At 42.1% G+C, this 17,904-nt stretch overlaps 1 protein-coding gene across 4 annotated transcripts in view; it reads left to right on the top strand.

The window, feature by feature from the left end:
• The first annotated feature begins 1,539 nt into the window (after positions 1-1,539).
• The window catches only part of PSTPIP1 (proline-serine-threonine phosphatase interacting protein 1), a 103,123-nt gene continuing 86,758 nt past the window's right edge, over positions 1,540-17,904 (top strand). The window contains exon 1 of one of the 4 annotated variants that reach the window (XM_075897378.1): positions 1,540-2,130. In XM_075897378.1, the coding sequence (XP_075753493.1) occupies positions 2,120-2,130 (11 nt within the window). In that variant the 5' untranslated portion in view covers positions 1,540-2,119. Of the gene's footprint in view, positions 2,131-6,784; positions 9,247-17,904 lie in introns of those variants that run through there. The other 3 variants (XM_006126244.4, XM_075897379.1, XM_075897377.1) reach the window with 3 other exon arrangements.

The raw sequence follows: 17,904 nt of genomic DNA on the forward strand, positions 1-17,904 counted from the left end.
CTACCAAGTTTTGTCTTCAAAACTTGTCAATACCCAAAACTAAAATCACCAAAGGATGTTCACACTTGGTCTCTCAGTTGATGGAGGCAAACTCATGTCAGTGTGAGCATTGCACTGTAGGTACCTATCCCAGTGTGAGGAACTGTGGGAAGGCAGAGCTGATCACTGCTCATCTTGGGATTCTCTGCGAGTTCTCCCACTGCCTCCTCAGCCAAAGGGAGCAACATTGTGAGTAGCTCTGAGCTCTGGGTACTGAGGAAAGTCAAAACGGCACAGCAGTCTGTTTCCCTCTCCCTGCAGCAGCAGTCTTCCTGAAAGGAGGACTGACAGTGACCTCTGGGCAAGAGAATGGGGAGGTAGCTCCATGCTTCGGGAAGGAGCAAACCTTATGCAGAAGGGGTGGGGTTGGGGACAGGGTCACTGATCCACAGAAAAATCAGTCTGGGAGCACACTCGAGTGAGATGCTATTAAAAAAAAGAAAAAAAATTCTCCCAACTGAGAAGCATGGGAAAAAAAAAGACACTCACCTCACTCACACAACTTGGGGTGTCGGGGTTCCTCTTGTGCTCCAGCCCCACAGTGGGGCACTGAGGCTCAGGACTTCCCCCTAGGGCTGGATTATCTTTTTTGGGGAGCAGAAACTAGTAGATTTTATGGCTCCCCAGGCTCCAGGGCGGGGCCAAAATAAGGCTTCAATGTGCAGGAATGCCAAGGAGAGGGTTCTGGGAGAGAGGTAGAGTGCAGAAGTGGGCTGAGGGTTGGGATGAGAGTTCTGGCAGGGAGTAGGAGTGGGCTGGAGGTGCGGGGTCTGAGAGGGAGTTTGGGTGCAAGAGGTGGAGCTTGCGCTCCAGCTATGTGTGGGGAAAAGAGGGGACACTGAGACTTGGAGATTCCCCATGGGGCTGAAGAACCAGTGCTGGCTTGAGCTGCTGGAGGGGGAAGAAGGGGAGGGGCCCCAAGCCCCACTGCAGGCCAAATCAAGGCAAGTGAGGGGGCCAGATATGGCCCGAAGGCCACAGGTTCTCCATCCCTGCTGTAAACAATAGAGGAAGGGGAAAGAAAAAAGTCTCTTGTAGGGATGAAAATTTTTGTTGCTGAAACTGGGTGTTTTTTCTGACACAAGTCACATCGCAGTGTGTACGCTCTTACTGTTTTGTTGCCAAAAAACAGGGTTTGGTGACAAAACTTGGTAGTATAGACAAAGCCTTAGTAAATAAGACAGTATCTCCCTTGACATTTTATTTGCAAAGGACTTGACAGAGCACACAGGGTGCATTGCTAGCATGCATTTTACTGAATCATCACATTTTAAAAATCTTTATGCAATGATGTCAGGACAAAGCTCTGGATTAGCATTCCAATGGCAGCATGCATCCTTTTTTATAGTCATTTGTATGAAGGCCGTTTGCAAACCAGAGAATTATCTATATTTAAAATGAAGGCATTATGATTTCCTCAATCCTGCTAAGGGACTGCAAAATGTAACTTTGCAGCTATACTTCCTGTGCGTGCGTGTGTGTGAACTTCTGCCAAAAAGATCATGAAGAAATGCGGTTCATGATTTTTTCTGCAATGCCTCCTCAGCATGTGACTATTTTAATCTGATTTCCTCCCTGCTTTGTCTTTTTCTATTATGCTGGTTTGCCTTTTTTTTTATTGCATTCTCTTTGTGTGCAGTTGATCAGGTTCAGAGATACTTTTTTTTTGCCAGTTGCTCACATGCATATACGGCGAGGAGCAGACTGACAGCACTTGACATCCCTCTGCTTCCTTATTTCAATATTAACTGTTTACCAGAAGAGAAACAGGTCTGACGCGAGGCTTGGGTTTTTTAGGGTTTTTTTGTTTGTTTGCTTTTTATTTTTTGAGTTAGTGAGGATTGGTTTTTTTTTTCTTTCTCAGTAGCACATCACCCACAAGGAGCTTCCTCAAACTGCCCAGTGCTGTTTTTCTCTTTAAAAGAGACAGGACTGTGGAAGTGTTTCACTTTCTGGTCTGCTGGTGTATAGCAACAGCTGCAAAGCTGAGTGCCGCTGCTACTCTGCTCTCAGAGCAAACCTGTTAAAGGATTTTCCCCCCTCCATAAGTCAATAGGCATGACACAGCTGCAGTTCAAAGATGCATTTTGGGTAAGTGTGCAGTTCCTCTATATTTCCTGTGTTATAACTTCATTTATACATCTGAAAAGATTTTGTATTAATATAATAACAGTTCAGTCTTCAAGTTGAGTTTAGACGCAGATTAAGCTTCCCCCTTCCCCCAAAATATACTGTTTGCTATGACGATCATTTGATCTTTTACAAAAAACACGTTATAAAGCGCTGTGATCAACTCGAACTAAATAACAAGTAACATTCTGATGCTTTATTTCTAAAACTAAGGACTCAAACACTTTTGAAAGGAACAAGGCATAGCTTTTCATGCAGCCCCAAGGGCCCGTGCTTGTAATGAATTGTTGGAATTAGGAAGTTATTGCTCTGAGCAGGTGAACTGTTGCTAATGATTCTGATTTCCCTAATACTTGCTTTTAGAATTTTTGCAGCCTCGGCTGAACCAACAGCCCCACACAGAACCTTCCCATGAAACCACCTGCTCTATGTGTGTATCTAAATTAGATATGCAGAAGGGCATTCAGGTTGCTCAGTATCCCAAACCCTGAGCTGATGAGTCAAGGACTTTTGTTTTAAAAAAATGGAGAAGGACTTAATCCCAAGAATTTGAATAAAAATTTGGGAGGGGGTTAATCTGTGTTTTCATTTCTGGTCCTTTAGTTGTCCTATTTTCAATCTCTTCTCTGCAAACACAAGGGCGAGAAACATTTTTTTTAATGAAAATAATCCCATGAGTGCAGGAGCCGGGGCTTTAAGAAAAACAGCTCATGTTATATGATTCTGCAAACTGAAACAGATATTTCTTCCCCATCCCACTTCCTCTCCACACCTCTCCCCAGCCCTGGAAAGCACCTGCAAAGGATGGGGAGCCTGCATGTGGGAAGGGAGTGCAGATGAGGGCACTACTTTCATCATCCCTTCACTAAACCTGAGGAGAATCCACTTTTAATGTAACTCTTATTCTGTATTAACTTCCATGCAGCTCCCCACAGCACAATGAACCCCCCTGAGATGAAGTGGAGGGAAAGGACCAAAGGCAGAGTTGAGCGGGGAGATAAGGAAAAAGGAGCAGTGTTGTGGTTTAAAAAACAAAAACAAAAAACAAAACCAGAAGTGGCTAACCTACCTAAACTCTGTATCTCCAAAGGAGAAGTAGGCAAACTTCATTTCCTTACATTTACTCTCCACTCCACTACTGAAAGGTGACCAATTCCTTAGCAGCTTGTTTCCACTGGAGTTTTAATGCCTCCTTGTTGGAGAAGGCCCCAGAGCTACTGTGGAAGCACAAACCTTCTGCACTGATAATCCTGATCTCCAGTGAATGTTGGAATATCTATAGTTCTGAGGGACAGCCACTGGGCTCCTTCCCGTGATGGGTGTCAACCCCAAACCCCGCTCTCCAGTGGTTTCCCTGGGTCAGCTTTCCTCCCTTCAGTCATCTTCAGAAAGTTGCTCACAGGAGGAGGTTTGAGCAGTTAAAATACAACCAGAACATACAATAATTAAAGTTCCTCCAATATTGCTAATTCAACTGTGGGTGCACCTAAGAGAGATTGCCCAGGCCTGTTTTTCTGTTAAGGTTGGTAAACGCACTGTAAAATTCAGGGTGAGGAACGTAGCCTGTCGGCTATACTATAGGAACTTCAGCTTCTGCATTTCGAGACTTCTTTTTAAACTGTGCAACTTAAATTTTGCATAATACATTTTTGTATATACCTTCTAGGGGCCAGATCTTCAGTGGGAGTAAATCACTATACCTCTATGGAAGTCCATGGAGCTATGTTGATTTACACCATCTGATAATATGGCCCTAGGGAAGTTTTCATTGTGTTTTTTCCCTAGTAAGACCCATTGTCTGCACTTTGAAATGTTAGTTTTTAAATAACTCCTATTAAGCTTTGAAGTTTACACCTCTTTACATGGGAACATACCTTTATTGTTGCTATTGTTTAACTACAAAGAGTTTTATACCTGGATTAGTTAATAGGGTAGAAATATGTCTGGTGGTTATATCTTCGCAATGAAAAACAGCCCTAAAATCAAAACTTAGAATATACAAGATATTGCACAATATGGCAAGCTCACACAGCTAGGCGCTCTAAGTCACAGGATATGCAGTTAATTTACCATCCATGAGTTTTTGCTATGTCTAATGGCAATACAGGTTTTGGAAGAGATCTGTTGTGTTTCTTTAAATAAGAGATAAATCTCCCTCATTCAGCTTGTCCTACCAACTATGGCTATGTCTTCATGACCAAACATGGTGGTTTTCACATCATGAGATAGCTCCTTAAAAACCTAGTGGAGACCAAGTACAGGTATATTTGAGCTCAGCGTACCTGGTCGAGGTCACATTAATTATCAGTTATAAGGCAAACACTATGCTTCATCTCCAGTAGGATTTAAATTGAGGCATGGGTCATTTTTAGCTTGTCATAGCTACTTAAAGGCAACACTGTATCCCTCTTAAGTGGCTGACCGTGACAGGGAAATAAAAATTAATTGTACCTTATCTCTGATAAGGTTTTATATGGCGGCAGCTCTCTTGTGTTAGCAACTGTTATACAGTGTTATGTAACAACCTCTCATCCACAGGCTTTTGCAGTGAATACATGTCTTGAGAGCAGCAGATCTGTGCCTATCAGGGTGGGCAGAGAAAAAACGCAGGTTACCCTGCCTCTTACATCAGAGTTGCCCGTATTTGAAAAGCTGAATCCTCTTTCTGGAAAATGAATCATTACAATTGGTTTAATTTTCCATTTCCTCTCCCCAATCAAACGTGGAAAATTTAGCACAGAAATGACTGCCACATTTCAAGCTTCAGCCGTGTTTGCTGAAAACTGAACATGGGGAAAACAAAAGGCTATTAGAATTTTTTATTTTTAAAACTGTCTCTGTACAAGAACTGCTAAAAATAATTTATTCACATTGTAAAAATGCACTTTTTTGGCTGAAGTGTCCCATGCTCCAATCTATAAAGTGACACTTTTGGGGACATATGAAGGATGTGAAAATAGATACTTATATAGAAAACCATTTTGCTAACAAAAGCGTAGAATTTACTAGCAGATGAGTGCTCTGCAGTTACCATGTTATACCAAGGTAGCCATGCCATCTTACCAAAGCTATGGGAAAGATAACTTTCCATGTCAGCTGTCACACCTGTACTGTACCATTTCCTTTCCATTTAATTTCAGCAGGGTTGTTAGTGGGCAGAGGTATGCGAAATAAGGGGTTTTACCGTTACAAAACTGGGATTTCCTCCTGTTGTTTCACTGCCAGAAATCCTGCGGGGAAATGGGGGGGGACTCTTCAGGAGGGTTGCCAGGTGTCCGGTTTTGAACTGGACAGTCCAGTATTTGAACTTTCTATTCGGGAAACAAATTGAGAAAATATAAATGAGAAAATATAAATGTCCGGTATTTTCTAAATAAGATGTAATGTAGATTGTGATGTAATGTCAAGTGTGTCTGGTATTTTTGTCAAAATCATCTTTACTGCAGTCTGATACTTATCAGCCTTACTGCAGTCTGATACTGCAGTCTTACTGCAGTCTGATACTGATCCATTAAAACTGATTGGGGCTTTACCATAGACTGCAATGGAGCAAGAGCTGGCCCTAAATCCTCCTATTTTGACAAAGTTCATCTCCACCATCAAAGCCTTTTAATGCAGCTAACTCTGGCTAGGAACCGGATATAGCATCTGCTGGTACCATTCAATGCACTTCCTTAATCATCTTGGGAGACAGAGTATAATTTTTAAAAGCATCTCAGTCACTTAGGAGCATGGGCAGCAGGGATAAAAGGCAAGGGAAGTCAATGCCTCCCGTGGGTCTTACCGCTTAACCCCCTCCCCTCATCCTATCCCTATTCTGACCTGGTGACTCTTCCTCCAAAGTGGATCTGTTAACTTAAAAGTAAAAGACTTCCTGCTTGCCAGACCTTTGAGTATAACATTGAACCTGTGATAGAGCAATCAAGTGGTAATGAAACCATTTAACAGGCATGCCGGGCCCTGAATTTACGGACAGAAACAGGTGTGCATTACTCTACCTTCAGGACCTTGGTTTAAATATTTGCTTTAAATATTTCATTAGTTTGTTGTACCTATCCACACACAGATATTTATAGGCACAATCTGAGAATTCAGCTTTAGCCTTAAATGCTTGGCTCTTCAGACATAGCTATTTAAATAAATTCTTCAAAAGACCACCCTTATCTAAAACATACATTTTAATTTTAATTACTATGGCACAAACTTCCTTCCAAAGTCTTCCTCATCTTTCAATCTATCCATACTCTCCTTTCACCCCTGTTGAAGAGAGTCCTTAAAGGGACAACATTCCTTTTCTTCCAGGTAGCTGGACAAATGAGTTTCCCTTTTACTTCTGACAATCTGATGAACTAGTTTTAAGAGAACTGTCCACCAAGATTCTTTACTAAGATATAAAATTCTTTGATATGCCTAAAATTTTTAGAAACATATTTTAAAGATAAACATATAATGAAATTTCATAAACATGTCTTGTTATGAAAATTACACAAAATAAATTGGTGTTTTATTTTTCTAAGAGCAATGAACTTTGTTTTGAACTCACTAAATTGCTCTGACTGATTAATGTCTTTGTTTCAGTGAGTTTAAATATGTAGAAATCTGGAATGATTATGAAGGCTTAACCATATATTTAAAATATAAAACCAGTTTAAAAATACTGACGAAGAAAATGTAAAACAGAAAGGGCTGCATCATATATTCTGTAATATTTAATGTTGTATTCAGCAGGACAACTGACTTGATCTTGCTACAAAGATTTTTAAACAAATCTGACAAACTTCAGGGTATATAAAAAACCTGTGACTGACATTTTTTATTACCAAATTTAGTGTTTTTAATTAAGTACCTTCTGCATGTCCAGTCTTCACAATCTGGCATGCAAAGGAAAACATGCTCCATTTTCTTTAGAAAGAAATTTTAGAGGAGTGGTGTTTTCCCCAAATGTAATTTGTTACATTTGGATTCAGGAGCCTAGATCTCAAAAGTGACCTAAGCACATATGGCATGATCCAAAGTTCACTGAAGTCAATAGAAAGGCTTCCCATTGACTTTGTCAGGGTTTGAATCAGACCCTGGGAATCTAAACCTAATTTGAAAGTCACTAAAATGGGGGTTCCTAAATGTGGGAACTAGGGTCCTAGATCATTTAGGTGCTATTGAAAATTTTACTAGCAACATGAGGTTCTTATTTCCAACCCTGGACTAAGCATAGCACTTTTAATTTCCAGGGGAAAAAAAGTTAAAAAACAACAATGATCCTGTAGCACGTTAGAGACTAACAAAAATATTTAAATAGTTTCAGAGCTTTCATGAGCACAGCCCACTTCTCCATATTTGTCATCTGAAGAAGTGGATTGTGTCCATGAATGCTTTGATACTATTTATATATTTGTGTTATTCTCTACCGTGTTACAGGACCATTGTTGTTTTTTAACTTTTTTTTTAACAGACTAATATGGCTACCCCTCTGAGACTTTTAAACTTCTGGTAATTCATTATCAAATTCACTGGTAAAGAAGCTGGTTCATCTTTCTTATAACTTTATATCAATTCTGTGTAGATACCCTATACAATCTACTGTTGAGGTGAACCTCAGACATAGCTTTGTTTTTTTGATAGCTCTCGATATTTCTACACAGAGGTATGCTGTGTGTAAACAGTGGGTTATAGGTATGTTCATAAACATTTCTATTTCTAATGAGCCTGTGAGCCCTGATATGAATGTGCAGAAACAAACCTAAGGGTACGTCTAGACTACAGGCTTCTGTCGACAAAGAGCGTCTAGACTACATTATGTTCTGTTGACAAAGCAAGCTGCTTTGTCGACATGGTAGTGTAGACGCAAAGGACAGTTTACATGCAATAACACCTTCTGTCGACAGAAACTCTGTCAACAGAAGGCGTTATGCCTCGTAAAATGAGGTTTACCAGCGTCAACAAAACTGCTGAGTTCTGTCGACATTCTGTCGACAGAACTCAGTGGTAGTGTGGACGCAGGTATAGTTTTGTCGACAAAAGTCCACTTTTGTCGACAAAACCCTGTAGTCTAGACACACCCTAAGAGTCCAACATTTCTACAGGCATAATAATAACCATTTGGGAGACGTAGCGTACAGAATATTTAATACACACTATCATAAGTGATATTTCATTTTTCAAAAATGTTCTTTTTCTGATTAAACCATTAAACACTCGATATTTGCCTACTTTCCTTTAAGAAGAAGAAGAAAGAGCTGGAAAAGATTGTATTTATGTGTTGCAATGATACAAACACATAATTTGGTGAAGTCCCTCTTTCTACCCATGTCTTTAGGAGGGTGAGGCCTGATTGACTTGTGCTTTATCCAGGAAGGAAGTACTTAATAGAAGGTTAGGCTATGGTTTTGAGTTGAATTGTCTTTCTAAATTTTGTCGCGGGTGCCTAAGGTAGCAGGCCTATATAGTACAAAAGAAGTTCATGTAGTGAGGGCTACTTTGTGCCCATTGAACACGGTGCCCTATAATTTTCTGAAACAAGTATATTGCTTCTAAATTCATCCACAGCAGGAGAAAGCAATTGGGAGAAAAAAGTGTTTTGCTGATTGAAACAATGGGAAGCAGCACCTGAAAGGCTTTGAAAGTTTAGAGTGGACATTTAATACTGGATGCGGTCTCAAGAAGAAGCATTGAGCATTTGCTGGATAGTGAAAATACTGCTTCTGAGGAATTTTTTCTGGTCAGAACATAATGAAGTTCCATTGAGCTATGATGGAGTTCTCCATTGCTGCACGACTCCTAGAAAACCTATTAATACTGAGACAAACTTTGAAATCTTTTTTTACTTTCCATCCTTCTGCCATACCAACTAGAAGGGCATGTTGAAGTACACCATCTCTGGGGCAATCTGTTTACCTTGGCATCTTTCCTCCTGCATATGCTATGGAGTGAGATTTGTTAGTAAAAGTCCTGGATGAAAAATTGGTGGACTTGGGAATTATTTTGATTTTCTTAACGAAGTTTGGGCTGCTAAATATGTCTTGCCTGTGTTACAGGAGGCTGATGGTCATTCTTGCAGAGGAAGAATGTAGATTTCCTGAGGTGAGGTTCTGACGGCTAGCTAACCTTTTCCAGATAGCCAGAATGAAGGCCTCTCTTCTTTTCCTGACGTCTTTAGTGTCTCAAACTAAAATAGTGCAGGAGAAGGTGTACAACAGCTTCTTCAGCCATCAGATATGGGACCCTCTGATGTGGTCTTTTCCAGTGAAATACACAATAATACTTTCCTGTGGGAGTGACTGAGTGCAAACAGATCCACAGTCAACAGGTCAACAATCTCCAGGGCTACGTCTACACTGGCCCCTTTTCCGGAAGGGGCATGTAAATTTCACTAGTCGTCGTAGGGAAATCCGCGGGGGATTTAAATATCCCCCGCGGCATTTAAATAAAAATGTCCGCCGCTTTTTTCCGGCTTTTAAAAAAGCCGGAAAAGAGCGTCTAGACTGGCCCCGATCCTCCGGAAAAAGTGCCCTTTTCCGGAGGCTCTTATTCTTACTTCAAAGTAAGAATAAGAGCCTCCGGAAAAGGGCACTTTTTCCGGAGGATCGGGGCCAGTCTAGACGCTCTTTTCCGGCTTTTTTAAAAGCCGGAAAAAAGCGGCGGACATTTTTATTTAAATGCCGCGGGGGATATTTAAATCCCCCGCGGATTTCCCTACGACGACTAGTGAAATTTACATGCCCCTTCCGGAAAAGGGGCCAGTGTAGACGTAGCCCCAGGTGATGACTTTGAATGCTGGCTGCAAGTAAGCTTCATGCTGGCCCATTATTTTTCTCGTGCTGATCCATCTTGCAGTAGGCCTTTCTTGCTGTGTGGAAAATTAGGAGTCAAGAAGGTTCTTTTCTTTCCTGGATTGCATGAATGTGTGAATGGATGTCCCCTGCTGATGGAGGTAAAACGTTGCCATTTTATTGAGTGACATGATGAGGGAAGCAAAGCCTTTAGTAAACATTATGTTGCTGTCATCTGCAATAAATTGGGATTATCTTCAGACTCCTGGTAAGGCAATATGTCTAAGGATCTTTTGGCATGGTGAGTGGAATATCCATCACTTCAGCCTGAGATCATGGCTACCTCAGGTTTCATCTGCCTTGCCAAAAGAATAAAAGGGGTGTTTTCACAGGGAGCTGTCACTCTTCATGTAAAATCCTAGTGGAGACAAAGCACAGGTACCTTTTATCTTGATGTAGCTACACGAAGGTCAGCCCACACCTGGGACTGATCTAGTGGTTGGCAACCTGCACCAGCTGCATGCAGCCCAGCAGAGTAATCTGATTGTGGGGGGCTGTCAGATGTTTTGCTGATATTGATCATCCATAGGTGCTGCCTCCTGGCGTTTCCAGTGACTATGGTTCTCTGTTCCCAGCAATGAGAGCTATGGAAAGTGGCTCTTCCCACAGCTCCCACTGCCTCCACAGCAGCAAGTGAGAGGCAAGAGATCTATTGAATAGGATTTGTGGCCCTTGCTGCAGAGAAGAATGAAATGAATGGTTGTGCAGATGTTCGTCCCAGGATAGTCTAGCTACATTAACTTTATTTCATTACAACTGACTAGGTTAGTAGTACATTTTCACTGCTCTGTATTTCACGTACAACAAATAGAATTTAGTGGTTTCTACAGGGGAGCCAACAGACTTATTGGGTTCCTGGCTAGGGTTGGAGGGGGGGCTGGCTCTGTGATCCGGGAAGAGATGGGGCTTTGGGCAAAAGAGGCAGTGCTGGGGCAGCCTTCGGTGTCTTCCGGAGTTCACTGGCCCTCCCATCCCCCAGGCAGCCCTCAGAGCTGTCTGGAGCATGCCATGAGGCACTCTGGCAGAAATTTAAAAGACCTGGGGGTCCAGCTGCTGCTGCTCCTGCAGTAGCAGCAGTGGCAGCTGCGAGCCCTGGACTCTTGAATTGTTGGGTCCCAGGGCAATTCCCTCTCCCCACACCCCGGACAGTGTGTGCCTGATCCTCCTGCCACTAGAAGAACAGGGTGGTTCAGTCTAATATTTGTTTGATTTTTTGGGGTGTGTGTGTGTGAAAAATTGTTAAAATGAAGCATCCAGAAGTGTATTGTGAGCCAGTGTTTAGAGCATATGGGCATCAGGACTACAGGATCTCTCCTATGTTTTCTATAGATTCACTTTGTGATCTTTGAGGCAAGTCACATTCGGTATGTCTAGACTGCATCCCTCTGTCAGCAGAGGGATGCAGATTAGGCAGGTCGACATTACAAATGAGGCAGGGATTTAAATATCCCGTGCCTAATTTGCATAAAAATGGCCACCATGCCTTGCTGACTCAGCACTTTGTTGGCAAAAAGTGGCAGTCTAGAGGGGCATCTGTTGAGAAAGATAGCCTTTTTCCATAGATCCTGTAAACCTCCTTGCAGGAGGCATAAGGGATCTGTTGAAAAAGGCTTTCTTTCTCGACAGATCTCCTTCTAGACAGCTGCTTTTTGCTGACAAAGTGCTGAGTCAGCAGAACATAGTGGCCATTTTTATGCAAATTAGGTGCAGGATATTTAAATCCCTGCCTCATTTGCAATGTCGACCTGCCTAATCTGCATCCCTCTGCTGACAGAGGGATGCACACTAGACATACCCCTAGTGTCAGTTTCCTCAACTGGAAAATAAGCAGCAAATTTTTATGTCACAGTGCTCTTATGAACTTTAATGTTTCTCGTTACAGCATGGTAATTCAATACAGCCAGATTTCAGTAGACTTGAGTTGAGTGCAAGGGGAACAGAAAGAGAAACAGCAGACTATGACTCCCTCAGAGAACTGGTGGGCAGGCTTCCCTGGGATGCTTACATGAAGGAGAAAGTAGCTCAGGAGAGCTGGCAATATTTTAAAGAAGTCTTATTAAAGGCACAGGAAGAAACCATCCCAATGCACAGCAAAAAAAGCAAATATGGTAGGCAACCAGATTGGCTTTCTGGGGACATTATTGGTGAGCTTAAACACAAAAAGAAAGCTTACAAGAAGTGGGAACTTGGACAGATGACTAAGAAGGAGTATAAATATATTGCTTGAGAATGCAGGGGAGTTATCAGGAAGGCAAAAGTGCAATTGGAATTGCAGCTAGTAAGGGATGTGAAGGATAACAAGAAAGGTTTCTACAGGCATGTTAGCAATAAGAGAGTGATCAGAGAGGGTGTGGGGCCCTTACTAGATGAGGGAGGTAACCTAGTGATAGATGATGTGGGAAAAGCTGAAGTACTCAATGATTTCTTTGCCTCTGTCTTCAAGGACAAGTCTTCTTGTCCTTGAAGACAAATGCACTAGGCAACACAGTATGGGACGAAGATGGACAGCCCGTGGTGGGTAAAGAACAAGTTAGGAACTATTTAGAAAAGCTAAACATACACAAATCCATGGGCCTGGATTTAATGCATCCGAGGGTTCTGAGGGAGTTGGCAAATGTCATTGTGGAGCCTTTGGCCATTATCTTTGATAACTCGTGGAGATCGGGAGAGATCCTGGATGACTGGAAAAAGGCAAATGTAGTGCCCATCTTCAAAAAAGGGAAGAAGGACAATCCAGGGAACTACAGACGGGTCAGTCTTACCTCAGTCCCTGGAAAAATTATGGAGAGGATCCTCAAGATATCCATTTTGAAGCACTTGGAAGAGGGGAAAGTGATCAAGAATAGTCAGCATGGATTCACGAAGGGCAAGTCGTGCCTGACCAATCTGATTAGCTTCTATAATGACGTAACTGGCTTTGTGGATATGGGAAAGTCAGTGGATGTAATATACCTTAACTTTAGCAAAGCTTTTGATACGGTCTCCCACAATATTCTTGCCAGCAAGTTAAGGAAATATGGCTTGGATAAATGGGCTGTAAGATGGATAGAAAGCTAGCTAGACTTTCAGGCCCAATGGGTAGTGATCAATGGCTCGATGTCAGGTTGGTGGTTGATTTCTAGCAGAGTGCCCCAAAGATCTGTTCTTGGACTGATTTTTTTCAACATCTTTATTAATGACCTGGATGAGGGGACAGATTATACCCTCAGCTAGTTTGCAGATGACACTAAGCTGGGGGAAAGGTAGATACGGTGGAGGGAAGGGATAGGGTCCAGAGTGACCTGGACAGATTAGAGGATTGGGCCAAAAGAAATCTGATGAGGTTCAACAAAGACAAGTGTAGAGTCCTGCACTTGGGACAGAAGAATCCCAAGCATTGTTTCAGGCTGGGGACTGACTGGCTAAGTAGCAGTTCTGCAGAAAAAGACCTGGGGTTTACAGTGGATGAGAAACTGGATATGAGTCAACAATGTACTCTTGTAGCCAAGAAGGCTAATGGCATATTAGGGTGCATTAGGAGGAGTATTGCCAGCAGATCCAGAGACGTGATTATTCCCCTTTATTTGGCTCTGGTGAGGCCACATCTGGAATATTGCATCCAGTTCTGGGCCCCCCATTATATGTGGACGCATTGGAGAGGGTCTAGTGGAGGGTGACCAAAATGATAAGGGGGCTGGAGCACATGACCTATGAGGAGAGACTGAAGGATTTGGGTTTGTTTAGTCTACAGAAGAGAAGAATGAGGGGGAATTTGATAGCAGCCTTCAACTTCCTGAAGGGAGGTTCCAAAGAGGCTGGAGAGAGGCTGTTCTCAGTAGTGATGGATGGCAGAACAAGGAGCAATGGTCTGAAGTTACAGTGGGAGAGGTCTAGGTTGGATATTAGGAAAAACTATTTGACTAGAAGGGTGGTGAAGCACTGGAATGGGTTAACCAGGGAGATGGTGGAATTTCCATTCCTAGATGTTTTTAAGTCTCGGCTTGACAAAGCCCTGGCTGGGTTGATTTAACTGGGATTGGTCCTGCCTTGGGCAGAGCGTTGGACTTGATGACCTCCTGAGGTCTCTTCTAGCTCCATGATTCTTTGATTCTATGATTTCATTTGCACAGAAATATTATTGCAAGCTGGGTACCGCCACTTTTTGACTGAATAATGAGTTCCAAAGAAATTTAAGAGGAGTCTCGTTCTTTTTAAAGGGAGTGAAATAAAAAAAAAATACATAGAGTAATCAATAAACGAAAAGAGTCATTCACCACTTTTCAGATATGGCATTATGAAATACTGAATGTATGGAAAATGCCTTTGCTGTAACTGTCCAGACTCTATAAAAAGAAAAATATTGAAAGCCAGGAAAATTCTGAAGCAAAATGCAGGACAATGTAGCACTTTAAAGACTAACAAGATGGTTTATTAGATGATGAGCTTTCGTGGGCCAGACCCACTTCCTCAGATAAAATAGTGGAAGAAAGTAGTTACAACCATATATACCAAAGGATACAATTAAAAAAAATGAACAAATATAAAAGGACAAATTCTGGGACACGTTGTCTATGCTTTTGGAATAAAAACCAAGAAACTTCTAGCCTGATGGTATATATCTGGGGTTGTACTGTATATTGTTCATCCAAAATGGGCTAAAATGCTGTGATCTATCTTCACACTACCCCTTTAATAAACAAATGTATGAGACCAAATCACCTTGTCATGTGAAACTAGTGCTGAAGTTGTTTTGGGGATAGTTAGGTAACTTGAAGAGAAGTAATAGAGAATCAGCACTCCCCATGGATCTCTTACTCAATGCTGTTTAACCACAACCATTTCTGCCACCATCACTTAGACCTTCTAGTTGTCACAGCTTGTCCAGGCTGTCCTAGGACTCAAAATAACAACCCTGTCCCAATTATACTTACTTTATTGGGCACCAATGGGCAATTTATTTTCTTTTCTCGTGTTCCCTACATTCTCTTTGCATGTACATTTTGGTTAGGCTGGCATAGCTTTTTTACAGATGCCATTAATCACAGCTGGGAAACCTGTTCTTGTCCACAGTAAACTCAATTAGAGCCAAAGATCTAATCTCTTAAGTTTTTCCTCCACTGTAAGGTGCATCATTAACTTTCTCCTCCCCATCTTGTGTCTCAATTTGCCTGGGATCATAGTGGTACAGCCACATTCCTGCTTCTTTGCATTGTGAAATAATTCAAGAGAAATAGTGAGAAAAATGACTTGCATCAACTAACTGAAAGGGCATATTCCCTTGTACTCCTTTGAAGATGCTGTGGAATGCTCTTTGACACTCACTGGGCATTTGTGTGGATAGTACACCAGGTTGCCTAGGACACAGCAGACTTTTGGGTACTTCTACTGGTGGGCTACGTCTACACTGGCCCCTTCTTCGGAATAGGCATGCTAATTTAGAACTTTGGAATAGGGAAGTAGGAATAAGAGATCCTCCAGAATAGGGCTTTATTCCAGAGGATCGCGCCAGTCTGGACGCTCTTTTCCGGCTTTTCCCCAAGCCAGAAAAAAGCGGCGGCCATGTTTATTTAAATCCAGCGGAGGATATTTAAATATCCCCTGCGGATTTCCCTATTCTAAATTAGCATGCCTATTCCGAAGAAGGGGCCAGTGTAGACGTAGCCTTTATGTTTAGTCAATGTCAACTTTTGGTTTTACTTTCATGCCATTGTGTAGCAGGGTGGATTCTGACTGTCGGATGGTATGTAATATGCTTGTTTCATCTCAGGTGGCTCATCAGTCTTTTGTTGTAAAAAAATTCTCACCAACTACAGCTACATAATGTGAAGCTGGCAATGCTTTTCAATAAGAACATTCGGAGTCCATCTGGGCTGCACCAAAGGTCCACAACTTAGCACTGTAATCATTCAATGGTACTTTGGTGGTCCAGGATAAGAAAGAAAGAAAAAGAATGCTGAAATATGCATCTAGGTTCCAGCAGTTCCTTAAAAAGTTGCCTCTTTACTATAAATTGAGTTCAGTTCTACTTCCATGAGTTAAGAAACTTCACTAAACGAGTCTGCAAAAGAGAAAAGTTTCACAGCTACAGCGAAGCAATCGTGAAGAATGTTTATCTTTGTCTTCAATGAAAACAGCAGTAGTTTTTGCTATAATGCCTTAGAAAACTCAGTAGTAAGGGTTAGAAGAGGGCTTAGAAGAGAGGTGGATAAACCACAGACCATAGACCATATCAGGCCAGCCCCTGAAGTTCCGACCAAGGTGTGGAGCTAGGACAGGCTCCATTAAGCAAACCCAACTTTTTGAGCCTTTCCTCATAGATCATGTTTTGTAGACTTAATAATTTGTCCTTATTGAATTTCATCCTTCAGACCATTTCTCCAGTTTGTACAGATCACTCTGAATTTTAATCCAACCCTTTCCAGCTTGGTAGCATCTGCAAACTTTGTAGGTGCACTATTACTTAAATCATTCACAAAAATATTGAACAGAATCAGACCTAGGACTGATCCCCTGCATGATCCCACTCGAAGCTGCCCTTTCAGCTTGACTGTGAACCACTGATAACTTTCTTGGAATATTTTTCCAACCAGTTATGGATCCACCTTATAATAGTTCCATCTAGGCTATATTTCCCAGTTTATTTATGGGACGATCATGCCAGATAGTAACATAAATCTTATTGAAGTCAATATGTATCATATCCACTGCTTCCCTCATCCATAAGGCTTTTTCACCCCGTGAAAGAAAGCTATTAGTTTGGTTTGATGTGATTTGTTCTTGACAAAGTGTTTTCTTTCTGCTCTGAGGTGTGTTTTTCATTCCCTCCTGAACACCTCATGGAGACCTCACACATAAAACAGTGATTGGAGTCCTCCACTAGACTCTCGTTAACAAAAAGGAACAAAGAACAGATACAAACTTGGAGCCCAATCTTACTCTCACCCATGAATGAGGAGTTCTAGTCACAATAAAAACTCTAAGGCTACGTCTACACTGGCTTGATTTTCTGGAAATGCTTTTAAAGGAAAACTTTTCCGTTAAAAGCATTTTCGGAAAAGTGCGTCTAGATTGGCAGGACGCTTTTCCGGAAAAGCACTTTTTCCGGAAAAGCGTCGGTGGCCAATCTAGACGCGCTTTTCTGCAAAAAAGCCCCGATCGTCATTTTTGCGATTGGGGCTTTTTTGCGGAAAACACTACTGTGCTGTCTACACTGGCCCTTTTCCGGAACAGTTTTCCGGAAAAAGTCTTTTGCCCGAATGGGAGCAGCATAGTTTTTCCGGAAAAGCACTGATGATTTTACATTAGCTCGTCAGTGCTTTTCCGGAAATTCAAGTGGCCAGTGTAGACAGCTGGCAAGTTTTTCCGGAAAAGCGGCTAATTTTCCGGAATAACTTGCCAGTGTAGACACAGCCTAAGGGTATGTCTACACTACCACCCTAGTTCGAATTAGGGTGGTTAATGTAGGCAACCGGAGTTGCAAATGAAGCTCGGGATTTGAATTTCCCGGGCTTCATTTGCATATTGCCGGGCGCCGCCATTTTTAAATGTCAGCTAGTTCGGACTCCGTGCCCGCGGCTACACACGGCACGAACTAGGTAGTTCGGAGTAGGCTTCCTATTCCGAACTACCGTTACTCCTCGTGGAACGAGGTGTACCAGTAGTTCGGAATAGGAAGCCTAATCCAAACTACCTAGTTCGTGCCGCGTGTATCCGCGGGCACGGAGTCCGAACTAGCGGACATTTAAAAATGGCGGCGCCCGGCAATATGCAAATGAAGCCCGGGAAATTCAAATCACTGGCTTCATTTGCAACTCCGGTTGCCTACATTAACCACCCTAGTTCGAACTAGGGTGGTAGTGTAGACATACCCTAAGAGACTTCAGTGCAACAAACATCAAGTCCTTGGTTACATAATTCCATCCTATTATCA

Source organism: Pelodiscus sinensis, chromosome 14, assembly GCF_049634645.1.
Source record: "Pelodiscus sinensis isolate JC-2024 chromosome 14, ASM4963464v1, whole genome shotgun sequence".
In the NCBI taxonomy this organism is placed as follows: Eukaryota; Metazoa; Chordata; order Testudines; family Trionychidae; genus Pelodiscus; species Pelodiscus sinensis.